The sequence below is a fragment of the Typopeltis vanoorti genome, chromosome 5 (genome assembly GCF_054136105.1).
Source record: "Typopeltis vanoorti isolate ZY-2024b chromosome 5, IOZ_Tvanoo_1.0, whole genome shotgun sequence".
NCBI lineage: Eukaryota > Metazoa > Arthropoda > Arachnida > Uropygi > Thelyphonidae > Typopeltis > Typopeltis vanoorti.
Genome location: NC_143553.1, coordinates 148,332,113 through 148,351,381, shown reverse-complemented (window position 1 = coordinate 148,351,381; position 19,269 = coordinate 148,332,113). Strand labels below are relative to the sequence as shown.

General features: G+C 35.2%; 1 protein-coding gene across 1 annotated transcript in view; it reads right to left on the bottom strand.

Annotated features, from left to right (window-relative positions):
* The window catches only part of LOC150106928 (NPC intracellular cholesterol transporter 1-like), a 920,722-nt gene that overhangs the window by 23,056 nt on the left and 878,397 nt on the right, over positions 1 to 19,269 (bottom strand). The window contains exon 26 of the mRNA XM_090393507.1: positions 2,688 to 2,773. Within this exon, the coding sequence (XP_090249633.1) occupies positions 2,688 to 2,773 (86 nt within the window). The remainder of the gene's footprint in view (positions 1 to 2,687; positions 2,774 to 19,269) is intronic.

Sequence of the window (19,269 nt, the reverse complement as noted above, 5' to 3'; positions counted from 1 at the left end):
CAGATATAACATGAAAAAAAAAAAACAGCACTGAACTTCAACATCCCCTTCAGTACACATGAAGAGATATGCTGTTTGACTGCATGCAAATTAATAGAACAGCACATGTCGAGTCTATGCTATTACATTCAGCTGTAGCAATGGTATTGATTGGAAGAAGGAGGTTTGGAGGGTGGTTGACGGAGAGATATCAGAGAGTGGTTTACTCAGGAGTAGAGTCCACAAGACGGCCTGTGACTAGTGGTGTACCACAAGGATCTGTTCTTGGACCACTGCTGTTTAATTTGTTCATAAATGATATAGGAAAGGATCTGAGAGGAACAGTTCATTTGTTTGCGGATGATGCGAAGTTGGGTAGGGCAATAGTGAATGCAGATGACGTCAAAATTTTGCAGGATGATTTGGATAGATTGGAGGTCTGGGCTAGGGAGAATGGATGTCAATTTAATGTGGCAAAATGTAAGGTTATGCATTTTGGGGTGAAAAGATGGGAGGCAGTTTACTGCATTGGTGGAACCGTGCTCCAGGAAATTGATGAGGCACGAGATTTAGGAGTGTTGGTGGATAAGGAATTGAAATTTAGGGGACACATTGCAAAAGTGGCCAAATCAGCTCATCAAATCACTTGGTTGCTGAAGAATACGTTGACAAGCAGAGACAAGCAGGTTATTGTTCCTCTGTATCGAGCCTTGATAAGACCTCATCTCGACTACTGTGCTCAGATTTGGTCACTTAGGTTTCTTCTTGATGGGGAGGAGGTGGAGAGGATCCAGAGGCGAGTGACCAAGATGATAGCAGGTCTGTGGAATGAACCGTATGAGAACAGGTTGAGGATTTGTGGGTTGCAAAAATTGGTTGATAGGCGGAGGAGGGGAGATATGATTGAGACATTCAAATTACTGAAGGGTTTCTATAAAATTAATTCAGAAGATATTTTTGAGAACAGGGCTGGTTGTGGGAGGACTAGGGGACATCCATGGAAACTGAGCAAAAGTGTGGTTAGTAAAGGTGTTAGAGCTGGGTTCTTTACTTTTAGAGTAGTGAATGAGTGGAATGCGCTCCCTGAGTCTGTGGTGGATGCTGTGACAGTGAATGAGTTTAAGGCGAGGTATGATAGATACTGTATGAATGTCGAATAGTTGTGATGAAAATGATTTGGGGCCTCCCTCGATGAGTCTAATGACTCCCTGGAGTTGCCCGTAATAATAATAATAATAATAATAATAAAGAAAAGATGTTTATTGTTGAGCATTATTTTCATTCATATGGAGTTGGTAGAGCAAATGGTCCAAGCCTTGTTTGTGAGCAGCTTATTTGCTGTTTTCCATAAGCATACCCCAAGCAATAGTGCCATCATTACCTTAATCGAGATGTGCTGGGAGTATTCTGTCACAGTGCAAAGGGAATTCAAGGACACTATGAACTGTTAAACACAGAGAATCATGTCCATATGCTGGAGAAAGTGTTAGTCTCCGAAACGCAGTCAATGCCAAACAGTGGTAAGACTTGGGATACCAAGGCGGTCACACTACAGACAATCCATAAGGAGCTGGGTGTCTTTTTGTGTGTCATTCAGGATCAGTGTTTAACAGCAACAGATTACATGGCACAGTGGGAATACTGTGCACGAGTGCTGGCTAATGTCTATGAAGATCCATCCTTCCTCCATAATGTCTGGTTCATAGATGAAGCACATTTCCATCTAAGCAGTCATGTAATCAGACGAACCTACGGGTTTCTTGGTTTCTAAAGATCTGAATTTGTCCAAGAGAAATGTCTTCACAGCGAGAAGGTCACCACATTGGGTGCAGTTTCCAGCCATGGCATAACTGGGCCCTACTTCATTGAAGAGGGTGGTGTAACAGTGACCTTGAATAGTGGATGCTACATTGAGAATGTGTTGGTTCTGTTCACCCAGGATTTGAATAGGATGTGTTGTGCAAAAAACATTCCATTTCATGCACAGGTATTCCAACAGGACGGAGCAACTTGTCACACATCATGTAGTTCTAGAGCCTATTTATCAGAACACTTCCCTGGGAGACTCATCTCGAGGTTCACAGAATTCCTGTATCCTTCACATTCTCCTGATCTCACATTACTTGATGCTTTCGTTTGGGGTATGTTGAAGGAATGGGTGTCCACCATGACCTACCTTCAAACCTTGATGAACTAAGAGATAAAATTACATGTCCAGCAGATGTCCCAACCCTTGTTCTCCAAGATGACAGAGAACCTTCTCATGCATTACGAAACCTGTCTTGAAAGACAAGGTGCCCATTTCGGTCACATAATCTATTATTGTTAACGCATTATCCAACCAAGATTCTACTGATAGTTGTGGATGTACATATGTGTAAACTTTTTTTTTTTTTGTTAATAAACCTGTTTATTCTTAACATATCATTCTAGTTATTCAGTACTGTTTTTTTTTTTTGCCATACTGTATATTTGTTGATTTGGCTTGTTCAGTTTGTGATTACAATTTATTATGCAAGCTTTTTTTAATCATATTGCTAACTGCTAATTATAAACTGACTGGTAAACAATTCTGTTTTGTGAATATGATTAAATAATTTGTTAAATATATATTTTACCAACACAACATATTTTACCAACACAACATAAACAGAATTCTATATTAGATGAAAACACAGTTTACAGTCAAATGTGTTATTAATACTTACATCAGATGCTTGGGTAATTCTGGCTTGAGAAGGAACACCCTGTAGTTGTATATGATTAAACATCCTTTGTCGGTTTACTGGTGGACCTAAGAAAAGCATTTCAAATATATAAGCATGTCAACTTTGCTGGTTCATGAATATGTAAGAGTTTATAAGGCATAAAACCAGAGTAAGATGGTGACAATTATTTTAATTAAAAACATGTTTCTTCCTAATTACATAGTTCAGCTATAAACACACAAACTAGAAGACTAACGTCTTCTGAAAGACAAGCGCCTCCGTAGCGCAATCGGAAGAATGACGGTACATTGCGCCCCTCGATTGGAATAGGCCTGAGTTCGATTCTCGTTGCAACAGGAGGAATCTTTATGTGGACTTTTTCAATTGAAGGTGAGTTAGCCAATCTCATACGAAGGTAGCAGGGTTTTTTCTCCCGGAGGTTTTTCATCCCGCATACAGACAAATCAGCCCTTCAGAACACATGCAATTTACAGACAAAAAAAATACTAGTTGTGGTTGGTGGTAGATGGCGTTGATGGAGATGATTGGTAGACGTTCGGTGTAGTGGTGGGAACAGTTGTATAGTAGGTGTCCTCCCGTGATGAGTCAGACTCCTTGGAGGTGTCATGAATAATAATAATAGTAAAGATTAACAAAAGGTGACAACTACTATGTAATTATAGAATTGAGTGATATTATTTTTTTAAATATATCGAATTGTGCATTGTTCAGCACGTTATGTTTGTTATTGTTCTGTGTGTTATATGCATAACACATCTTTGCCTAATAATAACTAAGATGTATTCAGCCAAGCTGATACTTAAATTTATGCTTAGACTGTTAGGATCTAATGTCATTTCCAAGGATTACCAAACTTTTCTCTCAGTTATGTATAGAAATGGTGTAATAGTTCCGATTTATCCCATAACACTTGATGCCCCATTGCCAAAGTGTCTTGTGGGTTAGCTGAAGGATGCACATGTGATCACAAAGCTGAGGCCTTATTCCTATGGTATTTAATATCTCCAACTTGTTTTTCAATACACTGCCTCAATCCATTTTTCTATCTGTTCATAAGAAGATGACTGTGGCAATCGCACCATAGCCGATAGACACCTGGATATGTTGAGGTTTTGTGGATCAGAGTAGTAATCTCATTTTGATCAAGGGATAATAAATACTGCTGATAATAAATAAATACTGCTTTAATTTTATGTATTTTTTTTAAAGTATTTTGTCAGTTTTATGGAAACAGAGCTAATCTGTGGAAGTGTGATAGAGCCTCTGTTTTCCTCTTCATTAGAATTATCTGTAATTTCATGTCAATTAAGTAGTCTAGACATAATGTGGTCATTATAGCCATTTTGAGGAAAGCTTTTTAAAATCTTACAGTGGCTGCACTGCATAGTTCAGAAGGTCTGGAGAGAGGGACAAATTTCAGATGATTGGATTACAGCTCTCATAGTATCCATATTAAGAAGGAAAATGAAACTGAATGTGAGAATTACAGAGGTATTTCTTAAACGAGTGTTCCTAGTAAGACTTATGCAAGTATACTTGAGAAACAGTTGAGAAGAATTGTGAAAAGGAAGCTTGGTGAGGAACAAGCTAGATTCAGACCAAACAGAGGCTGTCAGGATCAGATTTTCACTTTACAACAAATAGTTGAGAAATCATGGGAATATAACAAATATCTGCATTTAAGTTTTGTAGATCTGGTAAAGCATATAACAAAGCTAAGAGAAAAGCTATTCAAAATTCTACAGTTGTATGGTGTTAATGGGGCATTATATCAAGCAATATTTAGTCTTGATTTGAGTTGTAAGCTCAGATGGTTTAACATAAAAGATAGCTTAATGTTAAATCTGGTGCCTGACAGGGATATACATTATCTCCTCTCTTATTCATTATCTATACGGATCACATTATGAAGGAAAGTGATATTAAACCTGATATTGAAATTGAAAATGTTAATCTCAGCTCTTTATGCGGATGACGTTATACTTCTAAATAAATCCAGTACAAGCCTGCAAGATTCCCTAACTAAACTGAATAAGTGTTGTAAAATATATGTATGAAGGTCAGCAATAACAAGAGAAAGACAATAAAAATAGGCAGAAGCATTGAAAAATATCAACTGCATTGTGAATGAAGACCCAATAGAACAAGTAAAACATTTCAGCTACCTAGGCACAATTTTTAATGAAGGTGGTAAATTTAATATAGAAATAGACAACAGAATCAACCAAGCTGGTATGGTAGGAAGGCAACTGAATAAATTTATATATATAAGAGAGAAATTAGTCAAAACACTAAATTAGCTGTATACAAGAGTGTTCACACCAATTTTAGCTTACAGATCTGAGAGCTAGGTTAGAAATAAAACACAAGAACAGACGGCATCAATGCAATATCATAATAAAAACGAGGATATTAGTATCCAGGAATGTTAGCCGAGCTAATCTCAGGTGATATGGTCACTTAAACAGAATGGGAGAGGAAAGATTAGCAAAACAAGTGTTCACAGGTTGGCAGGAAAAAGGACCCAGAGAAAGAGCAAGATAGGTGGATTGATTCAGTAAAAAGTCCTTACAAGACAGAAATATAAGATCTGATAATGTTGGATTCTTGACAGGTAACAGACTGATTTGGGGAAAAATTGTAGATAGGAAGTTAGTGGTGATGTAAGTTTTTCATGTAGTACTATCATATCCTGTTACACCCCTTGAGGATATATGTCAGGAATTTGATGATGTTTTTTAAACATTAAAGTTCTTTAGCTAGTTCATCCTTGTCAGTGATGAATCAGTGGGCTCTTGTGTGGAAATAATATCCAATTTTTGAGGTCTATAGTGATGAAAAGAGCATGTAAATATCTGTCAATGTTGTGGTGTGTGTAGGCTTTCAAAATATTTAAAAATTAACGTAATGGGTTGCCAGAGTCAATTTTGAGTGCTTTTTCTGTTAATGGTTCAAGGAAAGGTATGATACTGTGTGGATAGTTTGGATCTTCTGCAATGAATCTGATGTACAATAATGTGCTCGTACAATAATGATGATAATAAAATAATTGTTACCATCTTATTCAAGTTTTCTGCTTTCTGAACTCTCTCACACAACACAGCATTATTGCTTCTTCAATGGTTAAATTTTTTTGAATAACAATCTAAATGTTTTAACTGGGAGTTAATCTAAATGTTTTAACTGGGAGTTAATTTAAATTAAATTGATAATCACATGCAGATTAATTAAACTGAGTTCATGTTATGCCTGGTGACCAGTACATGATTATAACACTGATAATTAAACAGACTAATAAGATAAATTTTTTTAAAAATTTAAATTTTCATGACAAAAAATCCAAAATATGTAAAGCAAAATATATATATATATTTTTTTTTAAATATAAAAGAAAATAAAATAAGAAATGACATTACAATGTTTTTTTTTCCTTTTTTTTTTTTTTAAATCTAGCTAAGGTAAATATTTATAATTATATACCAAAATATAGAACCTGAGAGGTTTCAAATTTGGCATGTTTAAAAGCAATAATATGAAATAGCTGTTAGACCAGTGAAACCTTAATCAAGTTAATAAGAGATGAATACATGCTCCTGAACAGAGACTGTTTCAGAAGTAGTGCAAGCCATGGCACTTCTTATGAAGGTTATATTCTCATAAAGCTTGAAGGGCTTCTGCCCTCTTATCAATGTTATGTCTTAAAATAATGCAAGCCAAGAGAACTCCAATGTCAAAGGTTATGTTCTCAAACTATGGGAAGCTTTAGAACTAAAGTTCGTTTTATCTGGCTTAAAAAAAAATGGATTTTTATATAACATTCTTATTATTTATAATTATTCCTATCCTATCCTTTTCATTCATCCTAGGAGGGGTTTGAGTCCCCACTTGATGAAGGGGATACTGGTGTATTAATGCAGCTGGTTTGCCACTCATCTGCTGCATCCCCTAAGGGCGATGTTCATGACTGTAATCCGTGTGTGTTCAGGGGGCCAGTTTGCTTGCTTGCAGGGTGAAAAATCCCAGATAAACAGTTTGGGGGGGGGGGGGGGGGTAAACTCTGCTGTCCAAGCCCAAGATCGGCTAACTTGGCTATGGCTGAGGAAAATTCTTGAGCTCCTCACGTTGTCGATGGGAACCAAACCTAGGACACTCCTTCCCCAGGCATACGGTTGTGAAGAGCATAACCACTAGGCTAACTGTGCAGACTTATAATTATTATATAATAAAAACACATAATACACTAAAATTCAGATTCAAAATTTATATCTGACATTTTTTAGTGTATTATCAAGAAAACTTGAAAGTATTAAGTTCTTTTAACAATAATAATAATACACCATGAAAGTTAAAAAAATATTAAGGAAGCTATTTGTTACAATTAGCATTATTTTTCTTTAAAAAAAAAAAAAAAAGCCACTAGTATAATTTTTTTTTTATAAACTGATTAGGAACTTCCTAAATATTTTTTACTATTTAAATACAGTATACAGTAATACAGAATTATCAGTCTCCAAGAAGTTAGATAGGGCAAAAATGGCCTTGCCTACTCCCTATACGGGAACAAAAAAGGCGTTAGCTGATTTGATTTACCTGATGATCATCCAATATATCTCTTGGTAAACATACAAATGCTGTAAGCATATTTCTGATGCCTATAATCCTAGTTCAAATAATAAGAAAACAGTATGCAGAATCCCTATTTCATACATTTCTGGAATTTCAGAACCAATCTTGAGAATTCTTAATAAATATAACAGTGATGTTTATTCCATTCAACAAACTGTCTTCATAGTGCCTATACGACTTTCACCTCTGTTATTTTGGCCAAACAGGCTGTACAGTAGAGAAAAGATTGCAGGAACATCAGTCCTATATCATCAATTGTTGTTCAATCTAGACATTAATAATATTAGGAAAGACATGGCAATCAGGGATGCCACTGATATATAGCACTTAGAGAATGATTTGAATATCCTGAAATGGCAGGCAAATGATAATGGCTGTCATTTCAAAGCATAAAGTTATGCACTATGGCATGATGAGATTTCAAAATGTATATGATATTGGTGAAATCAGGTTACAAGAAATTAATGAAGCTAGAGATCTTGGAGTTCTGGTGGATAGGAAACTGAAGTTCAAAGATCATACTGCAAAAGTTGCAAATTCAACTTAGAGGAAAAATGCAATATTGAAATGAACAATGACAGCTGTAACAAGAGTGCAAAGAAGAGTAACAAAAATGATATCAGGATTATGGAATGTAGATTATGTGGACTGCAGACATTGGTAAACAGGAGAAAGAGGGGTGATATGATAGAGGTCTATAAACTTCTGAAAGGTTATCAACTTTCCATTTTTTTTTCATTATATGGCAAGTGGAGAGAGGACAAGGGGGCATCATTAGTACCATGTTTACTCCAATATAACTCGCCCTCGTGTATATCTTGCACCTCTGATTTTATTTTATGAAAAAATAAATTAAAAGTTTTGCATATACCTCACACATGAAAAAAAGTTTAAAACTTTAATAAATAATGGATGTTTTAATAGCAGTTTCAGACATTTTGGAATTCAGTTAAAGAGAATCAGCATTTCAACTCACTAATCGTTGGCTTGCCTTTGTTGTTCAGTCATGTGATTTTTTGTTAACACTGTGCCAATCATATGCATAGATATGGAAGCAACCAGTAGAGGAATGTGGGAGTGAGAGCATTGACTTCTACTTGATCTTAGATTGGGTGGGGATGGAACGGTGAATGAAGTAGGGTTTAGGTTCTACATGGAATGGATGGCAGCTATGACCTGACTCTGGCAGGGAAGATTAAGAAACCATTATCAGAGCTGTTGTGCAATTAGATTTTGTGAGCTTGGGACATGATTTTGCCAGAAATAACTGCCAAGAGTTTTTCAAAAACCAGCATCGCTAATGCTCTGGATGGGAGTGAAGATGATGCTATTTGGATAGATGACTGTTTGCTTTAATTACAGAAGCATTGTCGCTAAAGATTCAAATATATTGTGTGAGAAGGTGAGTCGTCAAATCACGTAAATAACATTTATAATTAAAAACTTAAAAGCATTAAATTTATAAATAATGCGAGCAATTAAAATTATAAAATGCTGAGGATTATAAATGTCAATTTAGTTACTTAAGAATAAAGAGCTAATAAGCTTCATTTCAGCAATGAAAACATTACTTAAATTAAAGGGATATTAAATCCTGCATAGTTTTAAAACCGAATAAGAAACTCAAAGATCAGAATCAGAGAGTTTCTTGCCGAATATAGTAAACTATAAAGTATCGGCGACACTAGCTTTAGCCAATGCAAGTGATCCTAGTATACGTAGTACAATACCAGGCAGCTCGTTGCAAAGGTGGTAAAGTTCTGATCGCTATTCTTAGGTATTTTCCATAATGTAAAAACACATTTCCTAGGAAATGTATGCTGTTATTACATTATGGAGGGAGGTCACTACCCAGACCGGTTTCAGCCTTTTTTGAGGCTTCATCAGTGAGTAGCTAGACCTAATACCGAAGTGTATAGTGAAAAGAACTTATGTACTCTGCGAACGAGTTTCCCAAACAGGTGCAACCATTAAGTTACTTAAGAATAAAGAGCTAATAAGCTTCATTTCGGCAATGAAAACATTACTTAAATTAAGGGGATATTAAATCCCGCATAGTTTTAAAACCGAATAAGAAACTCAAAGATCAGAATCAGAGTTTCTTGCCGAATATAGTAAACTATAAAGTATCAGCGACACTAGCGTTAGCCAATGCAAGTGATCCTAGTACGTAGTACAATACCGGGCAGCTCGTTGCAAAGGTGGTAAAGTTCTGATCGCTATTCTTAGGTATTTTCCATAATGTAAAAACACATTTCCTAGGAAATGTGTTTTTTAAGTCAATTTAGTTTTTTCCTGAAAAACTTCATTTCTGAAAATACGATGGAAAAAACTGCTCAACACCTTTATTGAGGTCTCTTCAGTAGGAGCCAGACCCAGAGGTGATACCAAGGTTGAAGCAATACAGCACTCATATTTCCATATGCCAGTTGCCACACCTTATTATTAAATTACTCTGGATTAGAGAAAGATGTTGGAAGTTTTTTCCCACTTGGTTAGACTATAATAATTCCAACATCTTTTGGCAACTATTATAGGTAAATATGACTTCTCCATTACTTCCACCTTAGTATCACCACCTCTGGGTCTAGCTACCACTGATGAGACCTCTATAAAGGTCGAAACCGGTCTGGGTAGCGGCCTTTCTCTTAATGCATAGCATTATACATGTCTGCAAGGAGATGTGCTTTGCATTATGGCTACTAAGCTACTTCTCTTAGTAGCCATAATGCAAAGCACATCTCCTTGCAGATGTGCTTTGCATTATGGCTACTACTTGATGAGGGCTTGGTCCACCTTTACCACAAATTGCCTCAGTCCTGAAGATATTTCAGGTGCAAACTTTATTTGCTTACACTTGGATAAAGGATTAAACTGAATTTATTAAAAACCTCTTCAGATGATCCTTTCTTATACAACTATGTATTTTCTCCCGTTAACCTCTCTCTCACACCAAAAAGCCTCAAACCCACCGAGTATTACTCATACTATTACCATCAACCACCACTCAGGATTTCTAGTCCAGTTTTAATTCACCTGCAATCATTAATAATACTCCACATTTTCCTCCATGAATACACTGTATCCATCACATTTTACTCCTTTAGAAGCAGAAAAGCTGATGAAATCAGACATGACAAATATGACCAATTTGGAAAAAAATGATGATAGTTGATGCATTCTGTTGGGCTATTATGGTATTTGAGAGCCTCCCATTAATTTGTTGGGAGCCACTAATGGGCTTCTGATGCAAAATAGTCTACTGCAGTCATGCCAATTCCACCTTCCTGTAATGTGTTTTCATAGAGTTCTGGTGACTAATAAGTACTGATGTTGGCAAGCATACCTTCTCTAGCTGGACAAAATAACAACTGTACTCATAAGTGGCAAATGTTATCACTAGGCCAAACACTAGAGCCTTGCTTTTGGGGGGAGGCTGGAAACCAGTGAAAACAACAGGGGATTAAGTCTTCTAAATACTGGTTATAAGTTATATGCATGAATGTTAACTTCAAAACTTAAATTAAATGTAGAAGATAAATTTTGCAAAGAACAAAATGGTTTGCAAAAAGGACAATTGTTAATTGACTCAGTTTTTACATTAAAAATCTTAATGGAAAAACATGAATACAACACAGAAATGCACATAGCATTTGTAGACTACCAGAAAGCCTTTGACAGAGTCTTAAGGAACAAACTGTGGGCCATATTCAACTATTATATAAACACCAAGAATATAAACATTTATATTCTTGTGGGCCATATTCAACTATTATATAAACAACAAGAATATAAACATTCCAAATCAGCTGCTTACTGCAATAACTAACATATATCAGAAGAAGCAAATAGCTATAAGAATCAATGAAAAAGTTACAGAATGGAAATTAATAAACAGAGGGGAGCTGTCAAGATGCTCAATGTCACCAGTTATTTAATATCCATATAGATGAAATAGGTCTGCACGGTTAGCTGGGTGGCTATGCACTTCGCAACCACATGATTGGGAAAGGAGTGTCCTGGGTTTGATTCCTGTAGCCGGCGTGAAGAGCTTAAGGGTCTTTCTCAGATATAGCCAAGTTAGCTGGTCTTGGGTGTGGACAGCAGGGTTTTTCTTCCTGCAAGCAGGCCCCCCGTGAACACATGCAGCTACAGACATAGGACACACCGTGAGGCATAGGGCTAAAGACCTAATACCTGAAGGGAAGAAGAAAAAAAAAATAGATGAAATAGTAAAGAAATGGAAGAAAAATATAAACCCAGCATTTAAACTGGATTGTGAAACTATACTTAATACTCTTTTGTTTGCAGATGACCAAAGAATCAATATATGCCTTAAACATAAATGTAAAAAAATTTGGAATGCAAATATCAACAGACAAAACTAAATTCATGGCTTTTAAAGGACAATTTCCAGTCAGAAGTAAAATCATGATTGAAAATAAAATTTTAGAACAAATTAACTGTTTCATATAACTTGGGTGTGCTGTATCATAAACAAAAGAAACTGACATTGACATCAAAATTTCAAATTTTCTAAAGATAACAGGAATGATCAATAATATTTTCAAACCTAACCAAGTTCAAAAGCATACAAGAATAAGAGTTTATAAAGTTTTGGTAAGACATCTACTGTACAGAAGTGAATTATAGACCATAAAAACTACAGAAGGAAAAAATAATAGAAACTGGAGAAATTAAATTCCTGTGAAGGACAGCAGGCTATACTCTGGGAAAACAGAAGAAGTGCAGAAATACGTAAAGAACTAAAAAGACTCAATACTCAGTTCAATCCACTGATAGAAGTGGATTGAACATATTGAAAGAATGGACAGTTCAAGACTACCCCCCAAAAAAAAAAAAAAAAATCCGATACCACCCTGTTAGAGGATAGAAGACAGGGACAACCAAGGAAAAGATGGAAAGAGACTGGGACAGGCCACTGGGCCTAAATCTCTGAAAGGACGATGATGATAAACCCTTTTTTTGATAGAGAACTCCACATGTTTGGCAACTTTCCAGAACAAGACTGCATGGTCACTCTCCCCAGTTGGAGGCAGAGAGTCTACCTGCCTTGGTTATGGATACATCTTCTGATGCTATTATCAGATCCAACACCCTCAAACCCCCTCTATAACATGTTCTTTCATGTAACTCTCTCTTATCAACTGTATAAATTCCACTTCTATCTTGCCATGTCCCCTTTCCTCCCTCCAATCAATGTTCCCCATAGTTCGAGTCTCTGATAATAATTGTTCAGCCTACATTCATTGTGCTAATCTGCTGATACATGACATCTACATCTTCCTGTGGACTGCCTGGGCTATAGTAGTTTTTGTAAACTACTATAGACCAGGTCAACGTTTTTGTACTTTTCCCTCTATCTCACACTAGACCATCTCCCTCAGACCCAAAATCCACTTTAATTTTTAATTTTGTTAGTTGTAATTCTGCAGTTATCATCAGCAATATCCCGCCAAATTCATATTCAAATCCATATTTATAGATGGTTCATCATTCTACATCTTACTATTATATGTTAGTAAAATTATATGTGAGTAAAATTAGAATATTATATGTGAGTAAAATTTATAGGATCTGTTTAATTGCAGGTGAGTTAGGCTTCCTAAAAGGTAGAGGTCAAGGCTTTTACTCCTATAATCTTAGGTTGTCCTCTATGAAAATCAGTCTGAGAACAGACAGGAATTTGACAGATTGCAGAGTGCAGTTAAATCTGCAACAGGATGTGTGTGTGTGTGAGAGAGAGAGAGAAAGTGAGCGAGTGCATGTGCAATTTTTATAACTTGGCAATAGGATACTGCTCCATAACATCAGTCTATCAATAACTAAATCATAAATTTCCACAATATTGAACCAGAAGGTTCAGTTTAACTTCATGGTGAACTCGGGATGCTAAAGAGAAAGTCCCAGAAAAGCAGAAAGTAGAAAAATTCCTAGCACATGAGTGAGCACAATGTGCTGAGAGAATACTGGGAAAAATGTATAAAAGTAGCTACCAATAAAATAAATATTAGGAAGGTGGCACAATGTTCTGGAGGTTATTAAAGCTCAAAAATGGAAGAAAGAATACTGTAAAATAAGATCAAAGATAAATAGGACAGAAAAACTAAGGATAATGATATTATGGGTGTCTGGAGTAATTATCTTGAAAGATTTAAATGAAACAAGAAGTGACGGAACCAGAGTAAAGGATAATTCAAGGAGAATGTAATCAGGAACACCTAAATACTTGAGGTAGAAAAAGCTTAAAAACTTGAAATGGGAAAACACAGCTGAAATACATGATAATCAACCAGAAATGCTCAAATCTGGAGGTATAAATGTTTTACAGTTGTTGTTGTACTGCAACCTCAGAAGGGCTGATAAAAATATTAAATTCTAGATGATCAGAGTAGATCTTTATAAAGGACTTTCCCTACTGAGCATTTCAAGCAAGATTTTTGCAAGCAAAGAACAGAGTAATAAAATTGTGGAAGAGAAACTTGGAGAAGAAAAAAAATGGATGTTCACAAATGGATGAGACAAATGAGACATTATATGAAGTAATACACAATCAATATCTGAGTTTTAAGTCAGCAGTTAGAAATGAAAGAAGTACAGAAAGATGGCTTAATCCAAAATCAGGTGTAAGCCAAGGTTGGAGCATTATTTTCACTGCTGTTCACCACTTTACGTGCAAGATGTTATGCTCTTAAAATTAAGCACCACACGTCTTCAACTTTCCTTAACTAAACTGAATAATTACTGTAAAATATTTGGTATAAAATGACAAATTATGAAAACGGGCAGAAACAATAAAAACTGCACCCTGAATAGAGAACCTACATAACAAATAGAATATATTAAAGACAATTTCAATGAAAATGGCAAATGAAGTATGAAAATAGATAACAGAATATACATAACTGATATGGTAGGAAGTAAATATATTTATATGGAATAAGAGAGATATTAGTCACGACACTAAACCAGCTACATACAAAATACTGTGTTCAAACTAATTTTATCCTATATATCTGACAGTTTTCTTTCAAGTAATAATCCAAAAGCCTGTTTCAGCATCCTAAGGATTATATTGTCATTCTCTTTCTAGGTCTTCCTATGTCTCTTTTTCCTTCGGTTTATACTTTGTTACTTCTTTTTAGCTTCCCCTTCTCCATTCTTTTTGTTTGGTGTTTTTTATTTTATAATTCATTGTTTGTATTTGTAATTCCTTCCTGATTTCATCATTTCATATTCTATTCATTCTTGTACATCCTTTAACTGCTCTAAGAAATTTAATCCTCAGAGGCCTGTGGCATAACTATAAACAATAAATTACATGATAATCACAGTAATTAACTTTAATGAAAGTACAGATATTTCATACTGAAAATAACAATATTTCATCATCACTGTGTAGAAACAAGTACATCAAAGAACAGGGATGCAAGATACATACAACCAGGGCTTTTTTTTCCACCCGGAACGGTCCGGAAAAGTTAAGCGGAATGCGTTCCGGCTGAAAAAGAGCCAATATATATATATATATTTTAAAGAATAAATTTTAATTGACTTTAAACTGAGATAAAATATTAAATTTAATGATAAAGATACAACTAGTTTCAGCCTTTTACAGCCTTCTTCAGGTCTCCACTAAAGGTAGAACACAGTAATAAAAATTGAAGATACAAAAAACTGAGAATTACAGGCAAAAAATGCAATACATAATTGACACAAAAATGTTGTACTTTTCAAGTCATTCTAGTTAACGCGCTATTGTTTGTAGCATGCGTGCTTGCAGGTTCATGTGAACGCCAGTATTGAACAACTGCAGTATGACTATCAGGGATGTTATAACTCAAATTGCTGTTTAAATGTTCAGGATTAAGGAGGATTTCCCTGGATTCCACGATTTTCCTTTCAAACTCATCAACTACAGCAAAAAATGTTTTCGGATTTATCCCAGCACACTGAGTGACTCTGTAGATTATCATGAGGATTGTTAGAGAAAAGAACATGACTGGATAGCGCAGATGCATGTGACCTTTTATAGGAGATGTCTCTTTTATGCTCCTCAATATGCAGCTCAACAGATTTGTTAGTCTGTCCAAAATAAGGAATATTACAATCGCACCATAACTGGTAAACACCTGGATATTTCAGATTATGATGAATAAGTTTCGGATGGCTTATAAGAGAACAGACTTTAGGGAGTGTAGTGAAAAACGTCCTGATGTTTTATTTTTTAAGGACTTCAGCCAATTTATTGGACACTGAACTAATGTAAGGTATTGAGATGCTACCCTTAAAATCAGTATTTTCTGTAGTATGCTGCCTAGGAGGATTCAGAAGAAATTTCTTAATTGTTTTTTTCAGAATATCCATTTTGTTTAAAGATAAGAGAAAGTTTTTTTTTTTTAGTTCATCTGGTTCATTTAAAAGAGATCTTGCTCTGTGTCCTAAGGTAGAAATAGTTCCAAGCTTTTGTGGTGGAAAGTGATGAGATTGACAGTGCAGATATCTGTTAGTATGAGTTGGTTTTTGGTATATGGAGATTTTAAATCTATCAGAGCATTGAGTAAGAATTAGATCCAGGAAAGGAAGGCAGTTATTTTTCTAGTTAAGCAGTGAATTTTATATTAGAATGCTGGTTGTTAAGATGTTGAAGAAAATCCATGAGAGATGTGTGTCCGTGACTCTATATAATGAAAATGTCTTCAACATAACGTCTCCAAAGTTTCGGCTTAAGTGAGAAGGATGATATGGCTTTTGTTTCAAAATCTTCCAGGAAAATGTGTGCTAGATCTGGGGATAAAGGGTTGCCCATTGCCAGGCCTTGGTTTTGTGTGTAAATGGAGTCCCTATATCTGAAGTAGCCAGATTGAATACAATGCTTTAAGAAAGCAAATATCTTTTTAGACAATTTGTCCTTAAGTAATGTTAATACCTCCTCAGTAGGGACGTTAGTAAATAATGAGATAATGTCAAAACTTGCTATGATATCATTTTCACTGATTGAAATATTTTTGATATGAGAAACGAAGTCTGTGGTGTTTTTGATGAACGATGAAGATTTATTGGAGAAACACTTGAGGTATTCTGCAAGATGTTTCGAAAGCTTATAAATAGGACCACCAATTCCTTCCACAATTGGGCAAAGAGGAGTGTTTTCTTTGTGGATCTTCTGAACTCCATAAATGCGAGGTATAAAAGGGTGAAGAGAACGTAAAGAAAGGCGAATATTGTGAGGAAGTTCAAATGTAGTCTTTAACAGATTGTTTGTGCGGTTTTGTAGTTCCCTTGTTGGATCAACCTGAAGAATTGAATAAGTAGTGTTGTCTTCAAGCAATTGAAGCATTTTATTGTGGTAATCTTCAGAATTGAGTACGACTGTGGTATTGCTTTTATGTACAGGTAAAATAATTATGTTTTGGTTCTTTTTAAGATTCTTTAAGGCCTGTCTTTCGGCAGTAGAAAGGTTATCTCGTGGGGGTTTAGCATTATTGATAATGAAGACGAATTCAATATGGAGAAGTTTTGCCAAATGATTAGAAATAAGTGAACTGGCTTTTTCTATTTTAATAAGTAGAGATTCTTTTGGAATAAACTAATGTGAGGGAATGAAATTTAGGCCTTTGCTTAGAATATCTTTTTCAGCAACTGTTAAAACATGTGACGAATTGTTTAGTACAACTTTGATTAGTTAGCTCTTCACTGTTCAAGATCTTTTTACGTTGAACAAAAGGGTAACATTTTGTATCCGAGATTCTTTCGCTGAGAAGATCTAACTTTGCTTTACGATAAATTCTTTTAGCACGTTCTGTTGTAATTGTTTCTTGAAACGACATGAAATTAGGAAAAACTTGATTGAATTTGCAACGTTTAAGGAAAACCAACCTATTGATTCTCAGTTCTATTTTCTTCAATGTTTTTTTATAACTTCGTTTGATATCAGTAAGAGATGCCTCGTCATTTAGGCTATAGATGTGTTCCTGAGCTTCTACTCGGTTGTAATGATACATTTTAAAGAATAAATTTTAAATGACTTTAAACCGAGATAAAATATTAAATTTAATGATACAACTAGTTTCAGCCTTTTACAGCCTTCTTCAGGTATCCACTAAAGGTAGTACACAGCAATAAAAATTGAAGATACAAAAAACTGAGAATTACAGGCAAAAAATGCAATACATAAATGACACAAAAACATTGTACTTTTCAAGTCATTCTAGTTAAGAACTACATTTGAACTTCCTCACAATATTCGCCTTTCTTTACGTTCTCTTCACCCTTTTATACCTCGCATTTATGGAGTTCAGAAGATCCACAAAGACAACACCCCTTTTTGCCCAATTGTGGAAGGAATTGGTGGTCCTATTTATAAGCTTTCGAAACATCTTGCAGAATACCTCAAGTGTTTCTCCAATAAATCTTCATCGTTCATCAAAAACACCACAAACTTCGTTTCTCATATCAAAAATAATTCGATCAGTGAAAATGATATAGCAAGTTTTGACATTATCTCATTATTTACTAACGTCCCTACTGAGGAGGTATTAACATTACTTAAGGACAAATTGTCTAAAAAGATATTTGCTTTATTAAAGCATTGTATTCAATCTGGCTACTTCAGATATAGGGACTCCATTTACAAACAAAACCAAGGCCTGGCAATGGGCAACCCATTATCCCCAGACCTAGCACACATTTTCCTGGAAGATTTTGAAACAAAAGCCATATCATCCTTCTCACTTAAGCCAAAACTTTGGAGACGTTATGTTGACGACATTTTCATTATATAGAGTCACGGACACACATCTCTCATGGATTTTCTTCAACATCTTAACAACCAGCATTCTAATATAAAATTCACTGCTTAACTAGAACAAAATAACTGCCTTCCTTTCCTAGAAGTAATTCTTACTCGATGCTCTGATAGATTTAAAATCTCCATATACCAAAAACCAACTCATACTAACAGATATCTGCACTGTCAATCTCATCACTTTCCACTACAAAAGCTTGGAACTATTTCTACCTTAGGACACAGAGCAAGATCTCTTTTAAATGAACCAGATGAACTAAAAAAAAAAACTTTCTCTTATCTTTAAACAAAATGGATATTCTGAAAAAAACAATTAAGAAATTTCTTCTGAATCCTCCTAGGCAGCGTACTACAGAAAATACTGATTTTAAAGGTAGCATCTCAATACCTTACATTAGTTCAGTGTCCAATAAATTGGCTAAAGTCCTTAAAAAATACAACATCAGGACATTTTTCACTACACTCCCTAAAGTCCGTTCTCTTATAAGCTATCCGAAACTTATTCATCATAACCTGAAATATCCAGGTGTTTACCAGTTATGGTGCGATTGTAATATTCCTTATTTTGGACAGACTAACAAATCTGTTGAACTGCATATTGAGGAGCACAAGAGAGACATCTCCTATAAAAGGTCACATGCATCTGTGCTATCCAGTCATGTTCTTTTCTCTAACAATCCTCATGATAATCTACAGAGTCACTCAGTGTGCTGGGATAAATCCGAAAACATTTTTTGCTGTAGTGATGAGTTTGAAAGGAAAATCGTGGAGTCCAGGGAAATCCTCCTTAATCCTGAACATTTAAACAGCAATTTGAGTTATAACATCCCTGATAGTCATACTGCAGTTGTTCAATACTGGCGTTCACATGAACCTGCAAGCACGCATGCTACAAACAAAGCACGTTAACTAGAACGACTTGAAAAGTACAACATTTTTGTGTCAATTATGTATTGCATTTTTTGCCTGTAATTCTCAGTTTTTTGTATCTTCAATTTTTATTACTGTGTTCTACCTTTAGTGGATACCTGAAGAAGGCTGTAAAAGGCTGTAATTAGTCGTATCATTATCATTAAATTTAATATTTTATCTCAGTTTAAAGTCATT